This window comes from Nicotiana tomentosiformis, chromosome 9 (assembly GCF_000390325.3).
Source record: "Nicotiana tomentosiformis chromosome 9, ASM39032v3, whole genome shotgun sequence".
NCBI classification, from domain to species: Eukaryota; Viridiplantae; Streptophyta; class Magnoliopsida; order Solanales; family Solanaceae; genus Nicotiana; species Nicotiana tomentosiformis.
The window spans coordinates 18,071,491-18,097,756 of NC_090820.1; the positions used below are offsets into that span (position 1 = coordinate 18,071,491).

A 26,266-nucleotide genomic window follows, 5' to 3' on the forward strand; every position below is an offset into this window, starting at 1 on the left:
TCTGACGAAGGGTATCTATTACGTGTAATTGAATATTATATATCGATAGAACTTTTTATGTCGGTAACTATTAAGTATCTCTAGAAAAAATAACTACTTCTTCTTTACAAGTGTACACCATGGAATTGATATTGATCTTCTAGCCATCTTAATGAAGTCATTTAGTGATTGAATTTCTATACAGCTTCTACAAAATATTATTTTCATTCAACAATAATATATATATATATATATATATATATATATATATATATATATATATATATATATATATAGTTGTAGAAAGACAGTTTATAATTTATTAAAGACATGGGACAAACTTTAAGATATGAAGCATTCATAACCATAGTTGATGTTGCTTAAACTATCTATTGTTGAAATATCACGAACAAGAAAATTACTAAAGTGAATGTATATTTGATATATTAGAAGCATTGCATAGGAAAAGGTTATGCCAATTCGTTGATTAAGTACAACTACAAAATTATAAATAGTGATGGAACTAATAGAAAATAATATTGCTAAAGAAATATTTTTTCCCTTGAAAATGGAGGATATCCGTCCAACTATACCTATAACAATTTCCTGTAAGATTGCGCTTTGCGAAATAATAAATATCGACAATATATAAGCTTACCATTAAAAATTTGAGCTTGTAATTTTTTCTTTCAAATTTCGTATAATTCACCGCATGCTTATTCTAAATTATCTATTTTATTTTAAGAAGTTTGTACTGATTAGCATAAAATACACGTGCAACGCACGTGTCCGACAGCTAGTTATATGTTAAACGAGTGAAAGAAAGTAAATCAATGTCTTTAATTTCCAACATATCGTTTCAACTTTATCAATTGTTGTGATGACCCAAAAGGTCATCTTTAAATTTAATTATTAATTTTATATTCTAAGACCTCGAAAAGTACTATTTATTATTCCTCGACTTGCATGCGAAGTCCGTATAATTTTTTGGAAAATTGTTATGTGAAAACTGGATTAAAATGTGAAATAGAGCTTCAAAACTCAATTGAGTTGACTTTGATCAATATAATTAGCAAACAGACTCGGATCAGTATTTTGATAGTTCCGGTAGGTTCGTATCGTGATTTGGGATTTGGGCGTATGCCCAAAAGTTAATTTGGAGGTCCCTAACTCAAGTTATGACCATTTAACGGAAACTAGTAATTTAAAGGCTAAAGATTTCCAAAAGTTTGACCACAGATTTGACTTTTTGATATCGGGGTCGGAATCTGATTTCGAAAATAGAAATAGCTCTGTTATGTCATTTATGACTTATGTGCCAAATTTGAGGTCATTCCGGATTCATTTAATATGTTTTGGCACGACTTTTGCAAATGGAAAAGTTTAAAACTCAAAAGTTCGAATCGAGGTGTGAATTGTAATTTTGATATTATTTAATGTGATTTGAGACCCCGAGTAAGTCTGTATTATGTTATGGGACTTGTAAGTATATTTGTTTGAGGTCCTGGAGGCCTCGGGTGAGTTTGGGATGCTCAACAGGCCATTTTGGACTTAAAGAAGCTAGCAAATTTTCTGGTGTTTTGTTGCAGAAATTTTCTTCAACGCATTCGCGGGGGAGGTCTCGCGATCGCGTAATGCAATCTGAGAGGCCAGATAAAGTTGTTCTTCGTGTTCACTAATTAGTGGACGCGATCTGTCACGACCCCAAATTCCCTCTGTAGGATGTCGTGATAGCACCTAGTCTCTAAGACTAGGTAAGCCTATCAATGCGGAAAAATAATAAATATCTGAAATAAATAAACTACAATCCAAACAATTTTAACTCCCAAAACTCGGTAAAAACAAGTTACAAGCTTCTAAGAATTTATCCTCAATGTCTTTATATAACAGAGTCTAAAGAAAATAAGGAAGCAACATAACAAGAATAGAAGGGGACTCCGGAGTTTGCGGGCGCTGGCAGATATACCTCTAAGTCTCCTTGTATAGCTAGTTTACTGATACTTGATCTGATAAGATATACCTGGATCTGCACAAAAAGATGTGCAGAAGTATAGTATGAGTACATCACAGCGATACCCAGTAAGTGCCAAGCCTAACCTCGGTAGAGTAGTGACGAGGTCAGGTTAGGCCCTACTCGAGAATAAATAATGACATGGTAAAAATGTTTAAACAATATAATAAAATAAAATGACAATGAAAATGAATCAAGTAGTATGTAACATTTAATTACACCAAATAATGGCAAATAAATACCTCGTGGAAACAAAACAGAATTTCTTTTCAACTTTAAGAAAGATCACAACAAAAATCAAAGGCCACTACGGTCATAAATCAATATCAACAAGGGCACTCCCGAGGTACCGCCTCGTAGTCCCAAATCATAAATAAATTCCACAATATCTCATTTCTTTATCTCACCGCGAGAGCCTTCACAATTTATTTGAAAGAAAATATTTTTCCCGAAATAGCATCCCGCGTTTTAGCCATCCTTATCACACTGCATGACTTCTAGTAGTTCCCCCTACTAGCCATGCGTATCAAGTCACCCTTATCCCACCGCGTGCATTTCAATACCCAGACCTTATACCACTGCATGCGTAACAATATCAAAATATATCACAATTTGCACCTCAAGTACTCAAATAATTTAACTTGCCAAAGAAATTCAACAACAATATTTTTCCACAATAAAGAGCTCACGGCTCATGCCAAAATAAATCATTAATAATATTATTCCACAATAAAGAGCTCACGTCTCATGCCAAAATAAATCATCAATAATATTTTTCCATAATAAAGAGCTCACGGCTCCATCACAATGAGTACGAAAATCTTACAAAAATATTCAGGAATAAATAATTCAGGAAAATAATATTTCAAAATCTTTAATACGTTGCTTCAATATCAAGTTTAAATTTTCAAATACTTCATATTAATAATATTTAATTTAAAGAAAATCAATCTTCAAATAATGCACAGAATAAAAGAAACCAAGTTTCAACTAAACAGGTAAAACAATTTGCAGGAACAGGTCAAACAAATTTAAAGTATATATCTCAAATCAATGATGAAGAATATAACAAGATAAAATAATTTAATAAATGCGCAATAGTGTTCTACACAATTTAAAATATAATCTTTCACATTTAGCCAGTGTACACACTCGTCACCTCGTGTACACTACTTTCAATACATTTATATAATTACATCAATACCAATCCTAGGGAAAATTTCTCCCACACAAGGTTAGACAAGTCACTTACCTCGACTTGCTCCAATTTAATCAAGAATTATGCTTTTTCCTCAATTTTTCGACTCTGATCGACTCGTATCTAGTCATAATTAATTCAATACAGTCAACAAAAATTATAGTAATCAATTTCATAAGAAAATATTACATTTTTCAATAAAATCCGAAATGAGCTCAAAATTTGTCTGTGGGACCCACATCTCGGAATCCGGCGAAACTTACAAAATTCGATAACCCATTCAATTACGAGTCCACCCATACCAAGTTTACCAAATTTCAATAACAACTCGACCTCCAAATCTTAAATTTTCTATTTTGGAAGATTTTGCAAAAATCTTGATTTTTCTTCCATAAATTCACGGATTCATGATGTAAATGAGTATGGAATCATGAAATATAATCAATATAGGATAAGGAACACTTACCCCAATGTTTTCCCATGAAAATCGCCCAAAAATCGCCCAAGAACCGTGCTCCAAAAAATCCAAAACGAAATGAAGGAAATGACCATTTTTGGTCCTTCAGTTTCTGCACATCCGTCACTAAAATCCATTTTCCGTCACTAAAAGTCCACCAAAACTTGTTTGTACCAGCCTTCCTTCAATGGATCATAACTTTATGTACAAATATCCAAATGATGAACGGTTTAACTCTCTGGAAACTAGAATCAAACGACTACAACTTTCATGTATTGAAAATTTTCTGATTCGTTATGAATTGTGAGATCTAACCTTCCAAACTCGGCTCCACGCATCCAAAATTTCTGGCGAAACTGCTCTACCAGCCTTCATTCAATCCATCATAACTTTCTATACAAATATCAAAATAATGAATGGTTTAACTTTATGGAAACTAGAATCAAACTAATACAACTTTCATGTTTTGAAAATGTTCTGATTCTTTATGAATTGCGAGATATAAGCTTCCAAATTTGGCTCCATGCACCAGATATTTCTGCAACAGAAATTTCCAGCAACCCTCTTTGTTCGAAATCCATTCCGTTTACCTTCCGAAATCCACCCGAGACTCTCGGGACCTTAACCAATTATACAAACATTCCTAAAATATAATACAAACTTAGTCGAGGCTTCAAACCACATCAAACAATATCAAAACGACGAATCGCACCTCAAATCAAAATCTATGACCTTTGAACTTTCAAATTCTATATCTTGTGCCGAAACACATCAAATCAATTCGGAATGATTTCAAATTTTGCACACAAGTTATAAATGACATAATAGACCTATTCCAATTTTCAGAATCGGATTCCGACCTCGATATCAAAAAGTCAACCCCCGGTCAAACTTTCCAAAAATTTAACTTTTGGCATTTCAAGCCTAATTCCACTACGGACTTCCAAATAAAATTTCGATCACGTTTCTAAGTCCAAAATCACCATACGGAGCTGTTGGAATCATCAAAATTCTATTCTGGGGTCGTTTGCACATAATTTAATATCCGGTCACTATTTGAACTTAAACTTTTAAATTTTCATCAAAATTCCATATATCGGGATAGTGGGACCACGGAATTTGATTCCTGGCATACGACCAAGTCCCAAATCATGATACGGACCTACCGGAATGGTCAAAATACTAATCCGAGCCCGTTTGCTCAAAATGTTGACTGAAGTCAACTCAATTGATTTTAAAGCTCTAATTCACATTTTAATCTATTTTTCATATAAAAACTTTCTGGAAAATTTTACGGACTACGCACGCAAGTCGAGGAATAATAAATAGTACTTTTCGATGTCTTAGAACATAGAATTAATTATTGAATTTAAAGATGATATTTTGGGTCATCACACGATCGCGTAGGGGTGTGAAGTGGTGCTTCGCGAACGCGTGGCCAAGGTCGCATTCGCGTAGAGTTAAGATGGCTAAAGCTGAGCCACGTGCTTTACTCATCGCGAACGCCTGAGTTCGTTCGCGATCGCGTAAGTCTGAGAGTAAGAGAATCGCGTTTGCGTAGTGTTTTACACGTTCGCGTAGAGTAAATTTCCGGGGAAGTAAAGTTAAGCTTCGTGATTGCAAGGCTATTTACGCGATCACGATTAAGGAATCACTGGGCAGAACACATAAATTCGGATGTCGCCATTTTTACTCATTTTTGAGTTTTAAGTCTCGGATTTGAGCGATTTCAACGGAGATTTTCACGACTTTGAATTGGGTAAGTGTTCTATAACCAAAAGTGATTATATTTAATGAATCCATGTCTATATTCATCCTTTATTTAGGATTTAGATGAAAGAAATTGGAATTTTTGTAAAACTTTCCAAAAATAAAAATTTTAGATTTGAAGGTCCATTTGACATCGGAATTGGATAATATTTGTATGTCTGTACTCGTATCAGAATGGATGTTCGAATTTCATAAGTTTTTTCGAGATTATAGACGTGGGTCCCACTGTTGATTTTTAAAATGAATTTCGGATTTTTATCCAAAAAAATATAAATTCATATGGAATTAATTCCTACGATTTGTATTGAGTATATTGAATTGTTTATATCTAGATTTGAGGAATTCAGATGCGAATTTGTGAGGCAAAGGTTTATTAGATTCTTGAAATTAGGTTACTGCTAAGCAAGGTAAGTGTCGTGGCTAACCTTGACTTGAGGGAATAGAACCCTTAAATTATTTGTTATGTGAGATGCATGTGAATCACGTATAGGCAAGGTGACGAGTGTCTATACGTCGTCAAATTAATTATTTGCATAATTACGTGAAAAATCATAAATCATTTTAAATCATGAATAAATTATTATATTAATTGTTTCACTCATATTCCTTGTCAAATATTAATTCTTGAATTCCTGCAATAATTGTTACATGCTTATTTGACTTATGTGTCTTAATTGCTATTTGATATTTGGCATACATAATATTAAACTGCCTGTTTTCTCCATGATTTCCACAATTAATTGCTAATTATCATTTTTTGTTCATAATTAAATTATAATTATTGTGTGCCTCGATGCTTAATAGTTTCTCATTGAACGTGGTCTTTATTGGACTAATTTTTATTACATTTATGAGTTGTTAAAATATATTGGGGGATCGGGTTGCATGCCGCAACAAAAATGAAAGTAACTATATTGGGGCATCGGATTGTACGCCGCAACAGACTTATTTAAAAGTCTATACTGGGGGATCGGATTGCACGCCGCAACAGACTTATTTAAAAGTCTATATTGGGGGATCGGATTACACGCCGCAACAGACTTGTTTAAAGTTTATATTGGGGGAATGGGTTGCACGCCACAATGGAAACAAGTTGAGGGATTTGTGACTGCTGAGTTGATTTCAATTATTAATATTTTTTATTGGTCTTACTAATATTCCCGTTATTATTATTGTTGTTAATACTATTATTGCGTATAGGTTAATGTAAGTGACTCGTCTTAGCCTCGTCACTACTTCGTTGATGTTAGGCTCGTTACTTACCAGTACATGGGGTCGGTTGTACTGATACTACACTTTGTACTTCTTGTGCAGATTTCGGAGTTGGTCCCAGTGGCGTACTGTAGATTTGGCTGGATACAACTTCCAATGGAAACTTGAGGTATAACTACACAACGTTTGCAGTTTTGAAGTCCCCTTCTATATTATCTCAGTTGTGTATTATATTTCAAACAGCTTGAATTTTATTCAGACATTTATTTGTATTATTTTAGAAGCTCGTGCACTTGTGACTCAAGTTCTGGGAAGGTATTTATACATCGCGATTATTATGGATTATTCACTTTAGTTCAGACTATATTTTGGCATTTGTTTCTTTGTTATTAATTAATTTTAAATTTTGTTAAAATGGCTAATTATATTCTAACGTTGGCTTGCCTAGCAAGTGAAATGTTAGGCGCCATCACGGTCTCGAAGGTAGGAATTTCGGGTCGTGATAGTTGGTATCAGGGAACTAGGTTACATAGGTCTTACGAGTCACGAGCAAGCTTAGTAGAGTCTGAAGGATCAGTACGGAGACGTCTGTACTTATCTCTCAGAGGCTATGAAGTTTTAGGAACAATATCACTTCTTTCTTATTTTGTCATGCGATTTTATTCTATCATCGATGATGGAACCATTCTATTCTTATTCTCGCGTAGATGATGAGAACACGTAATACATCCACCGATGGACAGGGACCAGAGCCCCCAGTGGCAACTATGGCCAGGGGTAGAGGTCGAGGTCGAGGTCTTTCAAGAGGTCGAGGCAGAGGCAGAGGTAGAGCTCAGTCTAGAGCTCGAGCAGCAGCACCTGTTGTAGAACCTCAGGTGAATCTTCAGGCGGAGGTTCCAGTTCAGACTGTACCGGTTGGACCAGTTCAGGTTCCGGAAGGGTTCATAGCTACTCCAGTACTTCAGGACGCTCTAGTCCATTTGGTGAGTCTTATGGAGGGTGTGGTCTAGAATGGTACATTTCTAGTAGCACCATCCATCTCAGAGGCTGGGGGAGGAGCACAAACTCCTACTACTCCCGCTCCGGAATAGATGGCTCCCCAGAATCAGGCCCTATCAGCCCCACCAGTTGCGGTAGTTCAGCCAGTTGTTGCGGCACATATAGGTGATAGGCCTGCCATGTCTTTTGAGGCCTTATTGAGACTAGATAATTTTACTAAGCTCTTTCCCGTTCACTTCAGTGGTACACCTTATGAGGACCCACAGGATTATCTTGACCGCTGCCATGAGGTGTGGCGAAACATGGGTGTAGTTGAGACCAATGGGGTTGATTTTGCTGTATTTTAGATGACGGGTTCTGCCAAAAGGTGGTTGAGAGATTATACATTGACCAGACCAGTTGGATCGCCTGCACTTACCTGGGAGTAGTTCTCGCAGCTATTTCTAGAGAAGTTCCTTTATATCACACTGAGAGAGGATTACCGCAAGCAATTTGAGCGTCTACAGCAGGGCAGTATGACTGTTGCTCATTATGAGTCCTGTTTTGTGGATTTATCCCATCATGCTCTCCTTTTACTACCTACTGAGGGTGAGAGAGAAAGAGAGGGGAGGTTTATTGAGGGACTCACTCACCCTATCAGGATTCAGATGACCAAGGTAACCGGAAGTGAGATTTCCTTTCAGGCGGCTACTAATGTCACGAGGAGGATCGAAATGGCTCTTGCACAAGAGAGAGGGTAGAGGTATGATAAGAGGCCTTGTCAGTTTGGTGGTTTCAATGGTGCATCGTTTGGAGGTAGGGGTAATTTTGGTAGGGGTCATCAACCCAGACCGTTTCATTGAGCACTTCTGGCATCTCCCGGTGCTTTAGGGAGTCACGGTCCTATTATGCCTTGCTCTAGGAATGTCAGGACCTAATTTCACCTATAGGACGTGATGGAGCCCAACACTACAGCTAGGCAAGCCAACTAATAAATAAAACATATATCGATAAAATTTAAAACCAAGAAAAATAATAAGACACAAAATTCTACCAATGTGTGTGCCAAGACCTGGTGTCACAAGTGTATGAGTATCTAGTAGATTATACAAAACCTATAATAATGTCTGAAATAAAAATAGACAGAATGAAAAATACAAGGAGAGACACTAGTAGCTGCAGAACGGCTCAAAAAGGCAGCTCACCACTATGCCCCTGGATAACGTGGGTGTAAGATGATAGGTCCCCCACTAGTACTTGCCTCAGGTCATGCACAAAAAGTGCAGCAAGTGTAGTATGAGTACGTAAACAACGTGTACCCCGTAAGTATCAAGCCTAATCTCGAAGTGGTAGAGACGAGATGTCCGACTTTGACACTCACTAAGGGTCAGCAATAATAAATGGAATAAATTATAATTATTCAAATCAGCATGATTCATAGAGTTAACAATAATTTTATTCAATTAGCAGAAATAATAAGAATCCTTCAAATGCAACAATTTCCAATCTATTAATTAAATCCTTCAATTTTAATAAAAAATTCAATTTATCAAATAGCTTTACAAGCTGCAATTCAATTTCAATAAATTTCCAATTTATTAAATAGCTTTACAAGCTGCAATAAACTGTCCAAGTATCGTGTAATTATTATTATTATTAAGCACGATTTCTGTCGAGGACGTACGGTCCGATCTAGAGTGTCGTGTACATTATCGAGGGACGTGCGGCACAATCCATAGATGCATCTATCCTGCCGAGGTATTCGGCTCGATCCACAAGAAAGGAGGACATTTTCTTATGTACCTCCGGAATAAGAGTATTTATTATAAAATCTATTCGAGAGGATAACAATTTATTTCAACAATTAATTAATCTAAACAAAAATTTAGCATATGAGAATTTCGTCTTTTAATATCCTTATCTAACAATTCACAATATATTCATATATATATATATATATATATATATATATATATATATATATCAATTAATATTAATTGAACAAAGAATACCATTTACACAAGTAATTTATGTTTTGAGTCCTAAACTACCCGGACTTTAGCATTTATAGTAGCTACGCACGGACTCTCGTCACCTCGTGCATACGTAGCCTCCACAATTAGCAACATTTATTTAATTTAATCACCTATGAGGTAATTTCCCCCTCACAATATTAGACAAGAGACTTACCTTGTCTCAAAGTCCACTTTTCGATTATCGCGTAGCGTAAAAATCTCGATTCGACGCCGAAAAATCAAAAACTACCAAATATTATATAAAATAATTAATATATGCTCAACAATTCGAAATTCATCTCTTAACTAAATTATCCTATCCAAAATGGTAAAATTCCCAAAATTCACCTCGGGTCCACTAGCCCGAATTTCGAAAATATTCGGATGAAAACGTTACCCATAATCTCAAGAACTCAAATATATAATTTCTATCCAATTCCATAATCATTTTCGTGGTTAAAATCTCATTTTTATAAAAATCTAGGTTTTTCACCTAAACCCTTGATTTTAATATTTAGTAGTTATAATCTACCCATAATCTATGTATTTAACTCAAAGGGTGTAGAATTAACTCACCTCCAAGTTGTTAGTTGAAAACTCCTCACAAAGAGCTCCGAAATCGCCCAAACATGAAGGAAACATGAACAAAAATGGACTGAGCTTCGTCCATTTTAAGGTTCTGCCCAGACAGATTTTTCGCACCTGCGGAAGGAATTCGCACCTGCGGAAAAGCCTCGCAGGTGCGAGATTTTTCCTCTCAGACTGGCTCCGCACCTGCGGACGAGCTGCTCGCTTCTGCGCAAGCGCAGGTGCGCCTATTCCTTCGCACCTGCGCATTCCTCCGCTTCTGCGCACAAGGCCATCGACCTGCGCGTTCGCTGGTGCACCAAATGCTTTGCATCTGCAATGTCTGGGTAGGCTCCTCTCATTCGCATCTGCGATTGGTGGCCCGCACCTGCGAGCTCGCACTTGCGGTTGTCCAAGCGCAGGTGCGATTATGACAGTAGTTGGGAGCTTTAGTCCTTGCTTAATTTCCCAAAATTTGTCCGAGCCTCGTCCGGTTAACACTCGGGACCCCCGGAGCCCCGCTAGAACATACCAACAGGTTTGAAATCATAAAACAGACTCGCTCGAACTCTCAGAACACGTAAAACAACATCAAATCTAAGAATCATACCCTAAACCAAATTGATTCAAACTTAAGAATTTTAAGTTCTTCAATTTACTTCCAATGCGCCGAAATATACTTAAACTACATGGAATGACACGAAATTTTGCGTGCAAGTCTTAAATCACTGTAAGGACTATTCCCAAACTCGGAATTCCAAACGGACTTCAATTACTCAAAAACCTACTCCAAACCAAATTTAAAGAATTTTAAACCTTCAAATAGTTAATTTTTACTATTAAGCGTCAAAAATCTCCCGGTTTATCCAAATCCCGATTCGGATATACGCCCAAGTCTAAAATCATCATATGAACCTATTGGAACCGTCAAATCCCGATTCCGGGGTCGTTTTCCCAAAATGTTGACTAAAGTCAAACTTGGCCATTTAAAGCCAACTTAAGGAACCAAGTGTTCCGATTTCAACCCAAACACTTCCAAATCCCGAACCAACCATCCCCGCGAGTCATAAATTAATAAAAGCATGTTTGGGGAGTTTTATTTTAGGGAACGAATTTCTAAAAGTTAAAATAACCGGTTGGGTCATTACATTCTCCACCTCTTAAACAAATGTTCGTCCTCGAATGGGTTTAGAATAATACTTGGAGTGCTAAATAAGTGTGGATATTTGCTCTACATGTCCTCCTCAGCCTCCCAAGTCGCTTCCTCGACTGGACCTTTACTGCAAAAATCCTCATGGACCTCAACTGGCGAACCTGTTTATCAACAATGGCAAATGGCTCTTCTCCATAAACTAAACTCTTATCTAGCTGAACTGTGTTGAAGTCCAAGACATGCGACAAGTCAGCATGATACTTCCAGAGCATAGATACATGGAAAACCGGGTGAACTCCCGATAGACTGGGAGGCAATGCAAGCTCATAAGCAACCTCCCCAACTTGTCTCAACACCTCAAATGGGCCTATAAACCTTGGGCTCAACTTGCCCTTCTTCCCGAATCTCATAATTCCCTTCATCGGCGAAACCTTCAAGAGAACTGTTTCACCTACCATAAATGATAAATCACGCGCTTTCTGATCTGCGTAGCTCTTCTGTCTAGACTGTGCTGTACGAAGTCGCTCCTGAATCAACTTTACCTTTTCCAAGGCATCCTTCACCAAATCAGTACCATATAACTTTGCCTCACCGGGCTCAAACCACCCGATGGGTGAACGACATCGCCAACCATATAAAGGCTTAAATGGAGCCATGTCAATGCTGCATTGGTAACTATTATTATAAGCAAACTCAGCAAAGGCAAGAAACGATCCCACTGACCTCCAAAGTCAATCACACATGCCCTGAGCATATCCTCCAAAATCTGAATTGTCCGCTCTGACTGTCCGTTGGTTTGTGGGTGAAAAGTTGTACTGAGCTCTACACGGGTCCCCAACTCACTCTGTACTGCTCTCCAGAAATGAAGTAAACTGAGGACTTCTATCTGATATGATAGAAATTGGCACACCGTGCAACCGAACTATCTCCTGAATATAAATCTGGGCCAACCTCTCTGAAGTATACATAGCCACAACTTGAATAAAGTGCGCTGACTTGGTCAACCTGTCAATAATCACCCAAACTGCATCAAACTTCCTCAAGGTCGGCGGCAACCTAACTACAAAGTCCATAGTAATTCGTTCCCATTTCCACTCTGGTATAGTCATCTGCTGAAGTAGGCCACCTGCCCTCTGGTGCTCATATTTAACTGGCTGGGAATTCAGACACCTAGCTACATACTCGACTATGTCCTTTTTCATTCGCCGCCACTAATAATGCTGCCTTAGATCACGATACATCTTCATAGCACCCGGAGGAATAGAGTACCTGGAACTGTGTGCCTCCTCTAGGATCTTTTTCCTCAGTCCATCCACAATAGGAACACATAGACAATCCTGGAGTCGCAGAACACCATCTGCACCAGTAGTGACTTCTTTGGCACCACCCCGTAGTACCATTTCTCGGAGAATCATCAACTGTGGATCATCATACTGGCGAGCCTTGATCTGCTCAAATAGTGAAGACTGGGCCACAACACATGCAAGAACTCGGCTGGGCTCTGAAATATCCATCCGTACAAGTCTGTTGGCCAAGGACTAGATATCCAAAGCTAATGGCCTCTCTTCTGCTGAAATGAAAGCCAAACTACCCATACTCTCCGCCTTTCTACTCAAGGCATCTGCAACCACATTTGCTTTACCCGGATGATATAGGATAGTAATATCATAATCTTTCAGTAATTTGAGCCATCTGTGATGACACAAATTTAGGTCCCTCTTCTTGAACAAATGCTTCAAAACTGCGATGATCAATATAAACTTCACAGGACACCCCAAAAAAAATAATGCCTCCAAATCTTAAGAGCGTGAACAATCGCAGCTAACTCCAAATTATGTACTAGATAATTCTTCTCGTGGGGCTTCAGCTGACGTGAAGCATATGCAATAACTCGCTTTTCCTGCATTAATACACAACCCAAACCAACATGTGAAGCGTCACAATACATTGTATACATCCCCGAATCAGAAGGCAACACTAACATTGGTGTTGTAGTCAATGCTGTCTTGAGCTTCTGAAAGCTCACCTCACAATCATCGGACCATCGGAACGGAGCACCTTTCCGGGTTAATTTGGTCAAAGGCGCTGCAATAGATGAAAAACCTTCCACGAATTGACGATAATAACCTGCTAAACACAGAAAACTCCTGATCTCAATCGCCGAAGTGGGGCGATGCCAATCTGAACTGCCTCAATATTTTTGGGATCAACCTTAATACCCTCATCTGATGCAATATGCCCCAAAAATGCTACAGACTCTCGCTAGAACTAACATTTGGAGAACTTAGCATATAGCTTCTGTTCCCGCAATGTCTGAAGCACTACTCTCATATGCTGCTCTTGCTCCTCCTTACTGCGCGAGTAGATCAAAATGTCATCAATGAAGACAATGACAAATTAATCAATATATGGCCTGAATACCTTGTTTAACAAATCCATCAACACTGCTGGGGCATTAGTTAAACCGAAAGACATTACCAGAAATGCATAATGACCATATCTAGTACGAAAAGCAGTTTTCGGAACATCTGAATCTCGAATCTTCAACTGATGATACCCCGACATCAAGTCGATCTTAGAGAACACCCAAGAACCCTGAAACTGGTCAAATAGGTCATCAATACGTGGCAACGGGTACATGTTCTTAATAGTAACTTTGTTCAATTGGTGATAACCAATACACATTTGCATTGTGCCATTCTTCTTCTTCATAAATAATACTGGTACACCCCAAGGCGATACACTCGGTCTGACAAACCCTTTGGCTAGTAGATCAAGACCGGTTCACAATAAGGGAATCGCCTACAGGAGTAGACACATAAACATGAGTACTCAAGGACTCCCGAGAAACACCCAGGAATGGAGAGAATATAGATGAAACATATGAATACGTGGATCCTAGATCAAATAATACTGAGGCATCTTTGCTGCAAACAGAAATAATACATGTAATCACAGCATATGAGGCCTCTACATCTGGTCTAGCTGGAAAAGCATAGAACCGAGCTAGAGCACCAATTGGCTGTGCTCCGCCTGACTGAACACCACCTCTAGGACAGCCCCTACCCACCTGTCCTCCACCTCTTGGTGGTCAGACTACTGGTGGAGCAACTGGTCCGGTAAGCATAGACTGCTGACCCTACTGTACTGGTCTACCCCGAAGCCTGGGGAAAAATTATGCATGTGACTGGGATCCTCGCACTCGTAATAACTCTTCGGTGCGATGGGTTGCTGACTAATAGTCTGGCCCTGGGGAACTGAATACCCATTGGGAGGCCCCTGAATAGATGGTGGGCGATAAGAACTCTCTGGTATAGCACTGAGATAAGGTCGCACTGTGGCACCCCGAGGAGGTGGTGGTGCTGGATATGGGGGCCTACTCGATTGCCCTCTCATGAACTGACCTCTACCCCCAGACGGAGCACCTTTGAACTCTCCAGAGTACCTGAACCACTTATCTCTCATAACCTGCTCTCGGCTCCGCTGACGTACACCCTCAATCCCCCGGGCTATCTCCACAACTAGCTAAAAAGAAGTACCCATCTCAACCTCTTGAGCCATAGTGGCCTGAATGCCAGTATGTAAACCAGTTACAAACCTCTGCACTCTCTCCGCCTCAGTAGGGAGTATCATAAGTGCATGGCGAGATAATTCAGAGAACCTCGCCTCATAATCAGTCACTAACATCTGACCCTATTGGAGCTGCTCAAACTGAAACCGTAAATCTTCCCTCTAGGAGGGTGGAATATACCTGTCCATGAATATACGGGTGAACCTGTCCCAAGTCATAGGAGGAGAATCTGCTGGTCTGCCAACAACATAAGACTGCCACCATCTACGGGCTCTGCCCTTTAGCTGAAAAGTAGCAAAGTCTACCCCATGAGACTCCAATATCTTCATGTTGTGCAGTCTATCCTTGCAGCGATCAATGAAATCCTTGGGATCCTCGTGTCGCTCACCCCAAAGACAGGAGGATGTAGTCTAGTCTATCTGTCAATTAATTTTTGAGGATCAGCGGCTACAGCTGGACTGGGCATAGGTGTAGTTATTGCCACTGGCTGGGCTCCACCCACGGGTAGTGCACCCTGGGTCTGATATACGGTAGTGGCTTATCCATGAGCCTGCGTGGTAGGGGTCTGTGCTCCCCCGCCCGCCTGGGATATAGGTGGGTCTGCCGGAATTAAATCGGCCTGAGTCATATTGTCCATGAACCGCAGCATACGCCCCATGACATCCTGAAATCCTGGTGCAGATGTGAAATCTACCGGAGCTGGCTCTGCCACATGCACCTCACCCTGTTCCTCAATAATGGGATTCTCTGCTGGACCCACTGGCGGCATAACTGGAACAGTCCTGGGACGTCCTCTCCCTCTGTCTCGGCCTCTAGCAACTGGGGGAGTAGCTCTTCCCTGGTTTGGACCCTCATTCGAGCGCGTTCTCACCATCTGTGAGAGAATAAGAGAAGGATATTTAGTATTACATTAATTTCACGATGGAAAATGAAGAAAGGTAGTTTCCTAACACCATATAGCCTCTCTAAGATAAGTACAGACATCTCCGTACTGATCCACAAGACTCTATTAGGCCTCCTCATAACTTGTGAGACCTACGTGAACCTACTAATCTAATACCATGTTGTCACAACCCAATTTCACCTATAGGTCGTGATGGCACCCAACACTACAGCTAGGCAAGCCAACTAATAAATGAAGCATATATCGATAAAATTTAAAACTAAGAATAATAATAAGACACCAAATTCTACCAATATGTGTGCCAATACCTGGTGTCACAAGTGTATGAGCATCTAGTAGATTATACAAAACCTATAATATTGTCTGAAATAAAAATAGACAGAATGAAAAATACAAAGAGAGACACTAGTAGCTGCAGAACGGCTCAGAAAGGCAGCTCACCACCATGCCCATGGATAACGTGAGTGTAGGACGATAGATCCCCCACTAGTACTTGCCTCAGGTCGTGCACAAAAAGTACACCAAGTGTAGTATGAGTACGTAAACAACGTGTACCCAGTAAGCATCAAGCCTAATCTCGAAGTGGTAGAGACGAGATGGCCGACTTTGATACTCACTAAGGGTCAGCAATAATAAATGGAATAAATTATAATTATTCAAATCAGCATGATTCATAGAGTTAACAATAATTTTATTCAATTAGCAGAAATAATAAGAATCCTTCAAATGCAACAATTTCCAATCTATTAATTAAATCCTTCAATTTCAATAAAAATTCCAATTTATCAAATAGCTTTACAAGCTGCAATTCAATTTCAAAAAAATTTCAATTTATCAAATAGCTTTACAAGCTGCAATAAACTATTCAAGTATCGTGTAATTATTATTATTATTATTAAGCACGATTTCTGTTGAGGCCCGATCCATAATGTCGTGTACACTTCCGAGGGACGTGCGGCACGATCCATAGATGCATCTATCCTGCCGAGGCGTTCGACCCGATCCACATGAAAGGAGGACATTTTCTTATGTACCTCCGAAATAAGAGTATTTATTGAAAAATTTATTCGAGGGGATAACAATTTATTTCAACAATTAATTGATCTAAACAAAAATATAACATATGAGAATTTTGTCTTTTAATATCCTTATCTAACAATTCACAATAAATTCATATATATATATATATATATATATATATATATATATATATATATATATATCAATTAATATTAATTAAATAAAGAATACCATTTACACAAGTAATTCATGCTTTGAGTCCTAAAATACCCGGACTTTAGCATTTATAGTAGCTACGCATGGACTCTCGTTACCTCATGTGTACGTAGCCCCCACAATTAGCGACAATTATTTAATTTAATCACCTATGAGGTAATCCCCCCCCCCCCACAAGATTAGACAAGAGACTTACCTTGTCTCGAAGTCCACTTTTCGATTATCGCGTCGCGTAAAATTCTCGATTTGACGCCTAAAAATCCGAAACTATCCAAATATTATACAAAATAATTAATATATGCTCAATAATTTGAAATTCATCTATTAACTAAATTATCCTATACAAAATGGTAAAATTCCTAAAATTCACCCAGGGTCCACGTGCTCGGATTCCGGATATTTTCGGATGAAAACGTTACCCATAATCTCAAGAACTCAAATATATAATTTCTATCCAATTCCATAACCATTTTCGTGGTTAAAATCTCATTTTTATAAAAATCTAGGTTTTTCACCTAAACCCTTGATTTCTAAGATTTACTAGTTATAATCTACCCATAATCTATGTATTTAACTCAAAGGATGTAGAATTAACTTACCTACAAGTTGTTAGTTGAAAACTCCTCACAAAGAGCTCTGAAATCGCTCAAACATGGAGGAAAAATAAACAAAAATGGACTGAGCTTCGTCCATTTTAAGGTTCTGCCCGACAGATTTTTCGCACCTGCGGAAGGTATTCGCACCTGCGGGTTTCACACCTGCGGAAAAGCCTCGCTGATGAAGATTTTTCCTCTCAAACTAGCTCTGCACCTGCGGACGAGCTACTCACTTCTGTGCAAGCGCAGGTGCGCCCATTCCTTCGCACCTGCGCATTCCTCCGCTTTTGCGCACAAGGCCATCGCACCTGTGCATTCACAGGTGCGCCAAATGCTTCGCATATGCAATGGCTGGGCAGGCTCCTCTTGTTCGGATCTGCGATTGGTGGCTCGCACCTGCAGCTATCCAAGCATAGGTGCGATTATGACAGTAGCTGGGAGCTTCAGTCCTTGCTCAATTTCCCAAAATTGGTCTCAGCCTCGTCTGGTTAACACTCGGGACCCCCTGGTCCCGCCCGAACATACCAACAGGTTTAAAATCATAAAACGGACTCGCTCGAACTCTCGAAATGCGTAAATCAACAACAAATCTAAGAATCATACCCTAAACCAAATTGATTCAAATTTAAGAATTTCAAGTTCTTCAATTTACTTTCAATGTGCAGAAATATAATTAAACTACCCGAAATTACACAAAATTTTACGTGCAAGTCTTAAATCACTATACGGAACTATTCCCAAACTCAAAATTCCAAACGGACTTCAATTACTCAAAAACCTACTCCAAACCAAATTTAAAGAATTTTAAACCTTCAAATAGTTGATTTTTACTATTAAGCGTCAAAATGCTCCCGGGTTATCCAAAACCCGATTCGGACCTACGTCCAAGTCCAAAATCATCATACGAACCTATTGGAACCGTCAAATCCCGATTCCGGGGTCGTCTTCTAAAAATGTTGACTGAAGTCAAACTTGGCCATTTAAACCCAACTTAAGGAACGAAGTGTTCCGATTTCAACCCAAACACTTCCAAATCCCGAACCAACCATCCCCGCAAGTCATAAATTAATTAAAGAATGTTCGGGGAGTTTTATTTTAGGGAACAGGTTTCTAAAAGTTAAAATGACCGGTTAGTACATTACTTCAAACAGTATTATAAGTTTTGTATAATCTACTAGATGCTCATACTCTTGTGATACCAAGTCTTGGCACATACATTGGCAGAATTTGGTGTTATATTATTTTTCTTGGTTTTAAATTTTATCGATATATGCTTCATTTATTATTTATCTTGCCTAGCTGTAGTGTTGGGCGCTATTACAACTTATAGGTGAAATTGGTGGTGACAGGGAAGCCAGCATTTACCGCACATTCAGCTCCTACCAGTGCACCACCACTCTAGAGTCACTACAGCAGTTATTCGGCCCGTTCGGGTCAGCTTTAGCTTCAGCAGCCACGGCATTAGGATGGGTGTTATGAGTTTGGGAACATTAGTCATATTAGGAGGTATTGCCCTAGGTTGTCGAGTAGCAAATCTCGGCAGGATTCTCGTGCCATTATACCGCCACTGGTTGCTTTACCGCCTGCTCATCCAGCTAGAGGTAGGGGTCAGGCAGCTAGAGGTGGAGGTCAGATTATTAGAGGTAGAGGTCAGGCCGTTAGAGGTGGAGTCTATCCAGTTAAAGGTCGTCCCATTGACGCAGTTCAGAGTGGTGGGGCCCAGCCCCGATTTTATGCTTTTCCAGCTAGGCCTGAAGTAGAGTCATCTAATGCTGTGATCACAGGTATTATTCCAGTTTTTCATAAAATGCTTCAGTTCTATTTGATCTAGGATATACTTATTCCTATGTGTCGTCCTATTTTGCTTCATATTTGGTTGTGCCTTGTGATTCTCTGAGTGCTTCTGTGTGTGTATCTACACCAGTGGGAGACTCTGTTGTAGTAGATCAGGTCTATCATTCGTGTGTGGTTACTATTGGTAGTCTTGAGACTGGTGTGGATCTTCTACTTCTTGATATGGTAGATTTTGATGTCATCTTAGGTATGGATTGGTTGTTACCTTATCATGCTATATTGGATTGCCATGCCAAGATGGTGACCCTAGCCATGATGGAGTTACATCAGTTAGAGTGGAAAGGAACTCCTGGTCATTCTACCAGCAGGGTTATTTCTTATATGAAGGCTTGGCGTATGGTCGAGAAAGGGTGTCTAGCCTATTTGGCTTATATTCACGATTCCAGTGAGGATGTTCCTTCTATGGATTCAGTACCAGTTGTTCGTGAATTTCCAGAAGTATTTCCTGCAGATTTGCCAGGGATGCCACCCGATAGGGATATTGACTTCTGTATTGATTTAGCTCCGGGCACTCACTCCATTTCTATCCCATCATACCGTATAGCCCTGACAGAGTTGAAAGAATTGAATGAGCAATTACAAGACTTTCTTGATCCGGGATTCATTAGACCCAGGGTCTCATCCTGGGGTGCACCAGTATTATTTGTAAAGAAGAAAGATGGTTCCATGCGAATGTGTATAGATTATCGACAGTTGAACAAGGCTACAATCAAGAACAAGTATCCACTGCCAAGAATTGATGACTTATTCGATCAGCTTCAGGGTGCCAAGGTGTTTTCAAAGATCGACTTGAGGTCTGGATACCATCAGTTGATGATTAGTGCATGTCCCTATGACAACTTTTCGAACTCGGTATGGGCATTACGAATTCCTAGTGTTCAAACCCTATTTGGGGCATGTTGTATCGGCAGCAGCAGCATGTTGTATCGGCAGTAGCAGCATTTATGGATTTGATGAATCGAGTGTTCAAACCCCATTTGGATTCTTTTGTAGTTGTATTCATTGATGATATCTTGATTTACTCCAACAGTCGAGAGGAGCATGAGCAGCATCTTCGGAGTGTGCTTCAGACTTTGAAGAATAATCAGTTATATGCTAATTTTTCAAAATGTGAGTTTTGGTTAAACCCAGTTTCCTTTTTGGGGCATGTTGTATCGGCAGAAGGCATAAAGGTAGATCCTAAGAAGATTGGGGCTGTTTAGAATTGGCCTAAACCCACTTCAGTTACAGAGATCCAGATTTTCTTAGGTTTGGTAGGTTATTATCGTCGGTTCATGGAAGGGTTTTCATCTATAGCAAGCCCATTGACCAGACTGACCCAGAAAGGTGTCCTATTCAGATGGCCAGACGAATGTGTGTGAGTTGAGCATTCAGAAACTCAAGACTGCTTTGACTACGACGCCAGTGTTGGTGTTACCCAAAGGTTCATGATATTATACGGTATATTGTGATGCATCTCACATTGGGCTTGGTGCAGTATTAATGCAAGAGGGCAGGGTGATTGGATACGCATCATGGAAAATGAAAGTTCACTAGAAGAATTATCATGTTCATGACTTAGAATTGGCACCCATTGTTCATACACTGAAGATTTAGAGACATTACCTTTACGGTATCTCGTGTGAGGTATTTACTGATAATCGTAGCTTACAATATATGTTCAAACAAAAGGATCTCAATTTGAAGTAGAGAAGATGGTTGGAGCTGTTGAAGGACTATGATATCACTATTCTGTATCACCTCAGAAAGGCCAATGTGGTGGTCGATGCTTTGAGTAGAAAGGCTGTGAGTATGGGCAGCCTTGCTTATATTCCGATTGGTGAGAAACCATTAGCTGTAGATGTCCAGACTTTGGCTAATCAGTTTGTGAGGTTAGATGTTTCAGCACCTAGTCAGGTTACATCTTGCACAGTCACTCGGTCTTCTTTATATAAGCGCATCAGAGAGATAATATGATGATCTTCATTTACTTGTCCTTAAGGACACGGTGCTGCACGGTGATGCCAAACAGGTTGTTGTGGGGGAAGATGGAGTTCTTGGAATGCAGGGTTGTATTTGTGTGCCTAATGTGGATGGGCTTCATGAATTAATTCTGGAAGAGGCCCAAAGTTCCAGGTATTCTTTTCATCCAAGTTCTGCCAAAATGTATCAAGATTTGCGACAACATTATTGGTGGAGGAGAATGAAGAAGGTTATAGTTTCATATGTAGCTCGGTGTCTGAATTGTCAGCAAGTTAAGTATGAGCAACAGAAACCTGGAAGTTTGCTTTAGAAGTTAGAAATTCCTGAGTGGAAGTGGGAGCGTATCACTATGGATTTTGTTGTTGGACTCCCACGGACTCAGAGAAAATTTGACGCAGTTTGGGTTAATGTGGACAGGTTGACCAAGTCAGCACATTTTATTCCATAGCAGTTACCTATTCTTTAGAGCAGTTAGCTGCAATATACATTCGTGAGATTGTCCGTCTTCACGATATACCCATGTCTATCATTTCTGATCGAGGTACACAGTTCATCTCACACTTCTAGAGGGCTGTACAGCGTGAGTTAGGCACGCGGGTTGAGTTGAGTACAGCATTTCATCCACAGACAGACGGACAGTCAGAGCGCACCATTTAAATATTGGAAGATATACTTCGCGTTTGTGTTATAGACTTTGGAGGTTCTTGGGATCAGTTCTTGCCACTTGCGGAGTTTGCTTATAATAATAGCTACCAGTTCACCTGTTGGATTGTTTGAACCGGGAGAGGCTCGGTTGTTGGGAACCGATTTGGTACAGGATGCCTTGGATAAGGTGAAGGTTATTCAAGATCGACGTCGCACATCTCAGTCTAGGAAAAAGAGTTATGCCGACTGTAAAGTATATGATATTGCATTCATGGTTAGAGAAAGAATATTGCTCCGGGGTTTCACCTATGAAAGGTGTAATGAGGTTCGGAAAGAAGGGCAAGTTGATACCTAGGTATATTGGACCCTTTGAAATACTTGAAAGGGTGGGTGAAGTAGCCTACAAGCTTACATTACCACCTAGTTTATCAGCGGTTCATTTGGTGTTCCATGTGTCTATGCTCCGGAAATATCATGGTGATCTGTCCCATGTGTTAGATTTCATCTCAGTCCAATTGGACAAGGAGTTGACTTATGAGGAGGAGCCGGTAGCTATTCTAGCCCGGCAAGTCCGACAATTGAGGTCTAAGAGCTATCCTTCAGTTCGGGTACAATGGAGAGGTCAGCTAGTAGAAGCATCTACCTGGGAGTTCGAGTCGGACATGCGAAGTAGATATCCACACCTTTTCACCAGCTCAGGTACTTTTCTAATTTCGTTCGAGGACGAACGTTTGTTTTAGAGGTGGAGAATGTGATGACCCAAAACGTCATATTTAAATTTAATTATTAACTATGTATTCTAAGACCTAGAAAAGCACTATTTATTATTCCTCGACTTTTGTATGCAGTCTGTATAATTTTTCCGAAAATGTTTATGTGAAAAATAGATTAAAATGTGAAATATAGCTTTAAAACTCAATTAAGTTGACTTTGGTCAACAGTTTTAGTAAATAGACCTGGATCAATATTTTGACAGTTTCGGTAGGTCCGTATCGTGATTTTGGACTTGGGCGTATGCCCGAAATTTAATTTGGAGGTCCCTAGCTCAAGTTATGACCATTTAACGGAAACTAGTAATTTAAAAGCTAAAGATTTCCAAAAGTTTGATTACGGATTTGACTTTTTGATATCGGGGTCGGAATCTGATTTCAAAAATTGGAATAGCTCTGTTATGTCATTTATGACTTATGTGCCAAATTTGAAGTCATTCCAGATTCATTTAATATATTTTGGCACGAGTTTTGCAAATGAAAAAGTTTAAAACTCAAAAGTTCGAATCGAGGTATGAATTGTAATTTTGATGTTATTTAATGTGATTTGGTATATTTGGTTGAGGTCTCGGGGGCCTCGGTTGAGTTTCGGATGCTCAACGGGCCATTTTGGACTTAAAGAAGATACCAGATTTTCTGTTGTTTTGTTGCAGAATGTTTCTTCATCGCGTTCGCGGGGAAGGCCTCGCGATCGCGTAAGGCAATCTGAGAGGCCAGCTAAAGTTTTTCTTCGCGTTCGCGAATTAGAGGTCGCGATCGTGTAGGGGTGTGAAGTGGTGCTTCGCGAACGCATGGCCAAGGTCGTGTTCCCGTAGAATTAAGGAGGCTAAAGCTGAGCCACGCGCTTTACTCATCGCGAATGCGTGAGTTCGTTCGCGATCGCATAAGTCTGAGAGTCAGAGCATCATGTTGGCGTAGTGTTTTATGCGTTCGCGTAGAGTAAATTTCTAGGGCAGCAAAGTCGAGATTCGCGATCGCGAGGCTATTTACGCGATCGTGATTAAGGAATCACTGGGCAGAACCCATAAATTCGGAAGTTGCCATTTTTACTCATTTTTGAGTTTTAAGTCTCGAATTTGGGCGATTTCAAAGGGGATTTTCACGACTTTGAATTGGGTAAGTATTGTATAACCAAAAGTGTTTATATTTAATGAATCCATGTCTATATTCATCCTTTATTTCGGATGTAGATGGAAGAAATTGGAATTTTTGTAAAACTTTCCAAAAACAAAAAATTTAGATTTGAAGGTTCATTTGACATTAGAATTGGATAATTTTATATGACGGGTGTTCGGATTTTGTAACTTTTTCTTAGATTCGAGACGTGGGTTCCACTGTTGAATTTTAGATTTTTATCGGAAAAATTGGTAAATTCATATGGAATTAATTCCTACGATTTGTATTCAGTATATTGAATTGTTTGTGTATAGATTTGAGGATTTCGGACATGAATTCGCAAGGCAAAGGTTTATTGGATTCTTGAAATTAGGTTGCTGCTAAGCGAGGTAAGTGTCGTGGTTAACCTCGAGTTGAGGGAATAGAACCCTTAAATTATTTGTTATGTGAGATGCATGTGAATCACGTATAGGCAAGGTGACGAGTGTCTATACGTCGTCAAATTAATTATTTGCATAATTACTTGAAAAATCATAAATCATTTTAAATCATGAAAAAATTATTATATTAATTGTTTTACTCATATTCTTTGTCAAATATTAATTCTTGAATTTCTGCAATAATTGTTACATGCTTATTTGACTTATGTGTCTTAATTGCTATTTGATATTTGGCATACTAAATATTAAACTGCCTATTTTCTCCTTGATTTCCTCAATTAATTGCTAATTTTCATTGTTTGTTCATAAATAAATTATAATTATTGTGTGCCTCGATGCTTAATAGTTTCTCATCGAACGTGGTACTTATTGAAGTAATTTTTATTACATTTATGAGTTGTTAAAATATATTGGGGGATCGGGTTGTACGCTGCAACGAAAATGAAAGTAACTATATTGGGGGATCGGATTGCACGCCGCAACAGAGTTATTTAAAGTCTATATTGGGGGGATCGGATTGCATGCCACAACAGATTTGTTTAAACTTTATATTGGTGGAACGGGTTGCACGCCGCAATGGAAACAAGTTGAGGGATTTGTGACTGCTGAGTTGATTTCAATTATTAATATTATTTATTGGTCTTACTAATATTCCCATTATTATTGTTGTTGTTATTATTATTATTGCGTACAGGTTAATGTAAGTGACCCGCCTTAGCCTCGTCACTACTTCGTCGAAGTTAGGATTGGCACTTACCAATACATGGGGTCGGTTGTACTGATACTACACTCTGCACTTCTTGCGCAGATTTCGGAGTTGGTCCCAGCGGCATACTGTAGATTTCCCCAGATACAGCTACCAGTGGAGACTTGAGGTATAAGTGCACAGCGTTCGCAGTTCTGAAGTCATGTTCTATATTATCTCAGTTGTGTATTATATTTCAAACAGCTTGCATTTTATTCAGACATTAATTTATATTATTCTAGAAGGTCGTGCACTTGTGACTCCAGTTCTTTGAAGGTATTTAGACATCGCGATTATTATGGATTATTCATTTTATTTCAGACTAAATTTTCGCATTTGTTTCTTTGTTATTAATTAATTTAAAATTTTGTTAAAATGGCTAATTATATTCTAACATTGGTTTGTCTAGCAAGTGAAATGTTATGCGCCATCACGGTCCCGAAGGTAGGAATTTCAGGTCCTGACAATTGTCCTAAAGGGACTGGTTCTCTCTACTCCATTACGAAAATTATGCATACGTTATGCAAAATACACAGACTTGAACTACATTCCAATATAAAAGATATCAATAATATCAGTCATTAAACATTTGAAAATAATGTTGAATGTGTAGACAAAAATGGAGAGACTAGAATGGGGAGGCACGGTGGACTGGGACCTTTAGTGGTGAATAGTGACAAGTGATAATTTACGAAGGATAATAGAAGTTGTGAAGTTGGAATGAAAAGACCTAAAACGGAGGAAGAAAATAAATGGAAAAGAATAAAGAAAAGAAACTAGTGGAAAACAAACAGGGTGGCACGTGGTTTTCTCGTAGGTTGTTATTCGATATTCAGTACCCGTTTTGGAGTTTGATTAATTTGAATTCGCATACAAAAATCCAACTTTAAAGGTTAAGTAATTTCTATCAAAGGTAATTCCATCGACTCGAACTCGAAATTTTTAATTAATTATAGAATGATTGATATGATTCTGGATAGTTCGGGCAAAACGGGGAATATTGAGAATGACCCCAAATTATTTAGTGGGCCGTTGACCCGTTCCAAGTCCAAGAATGTCCAAGGGATGTATGCTAAGGAGATTCATG

The 26,266-nt window shown here is 39.0% G+C and overlaps 1 protein-coding gene across 1 annotated transcript in view; it reads left to right on the plus strand.

Moving 5' to 3' along the window:
- LOC138898445 (uncharacterized) overlaps positions 1 to 21,773 on the plus strand; it is a 34,007-nt gene extending 12,234 nt beyond the window's left edge. Inside the window, exons 3-5 of the mRNA XM_070184512.1 lie at positions 19,166 to 19,431; positions 19,689 to 20,137; positions 21,483 to 21,773. Of these exons, the coding sequence (XP_070040613.1) occupies positions 19,166 to 19,431; positions 19,689 to 20,137; positions 21,483 to 21,773 (1,006 nt within the window). The remainder of the gene's footprint in view (positions 1 to 19,165; positions 19,432 to 19,688; positions 20,138 to 21,482) is intronic.
- Positions 21,774 to 26,266: the final 4,493 nt, after the last annotated feature.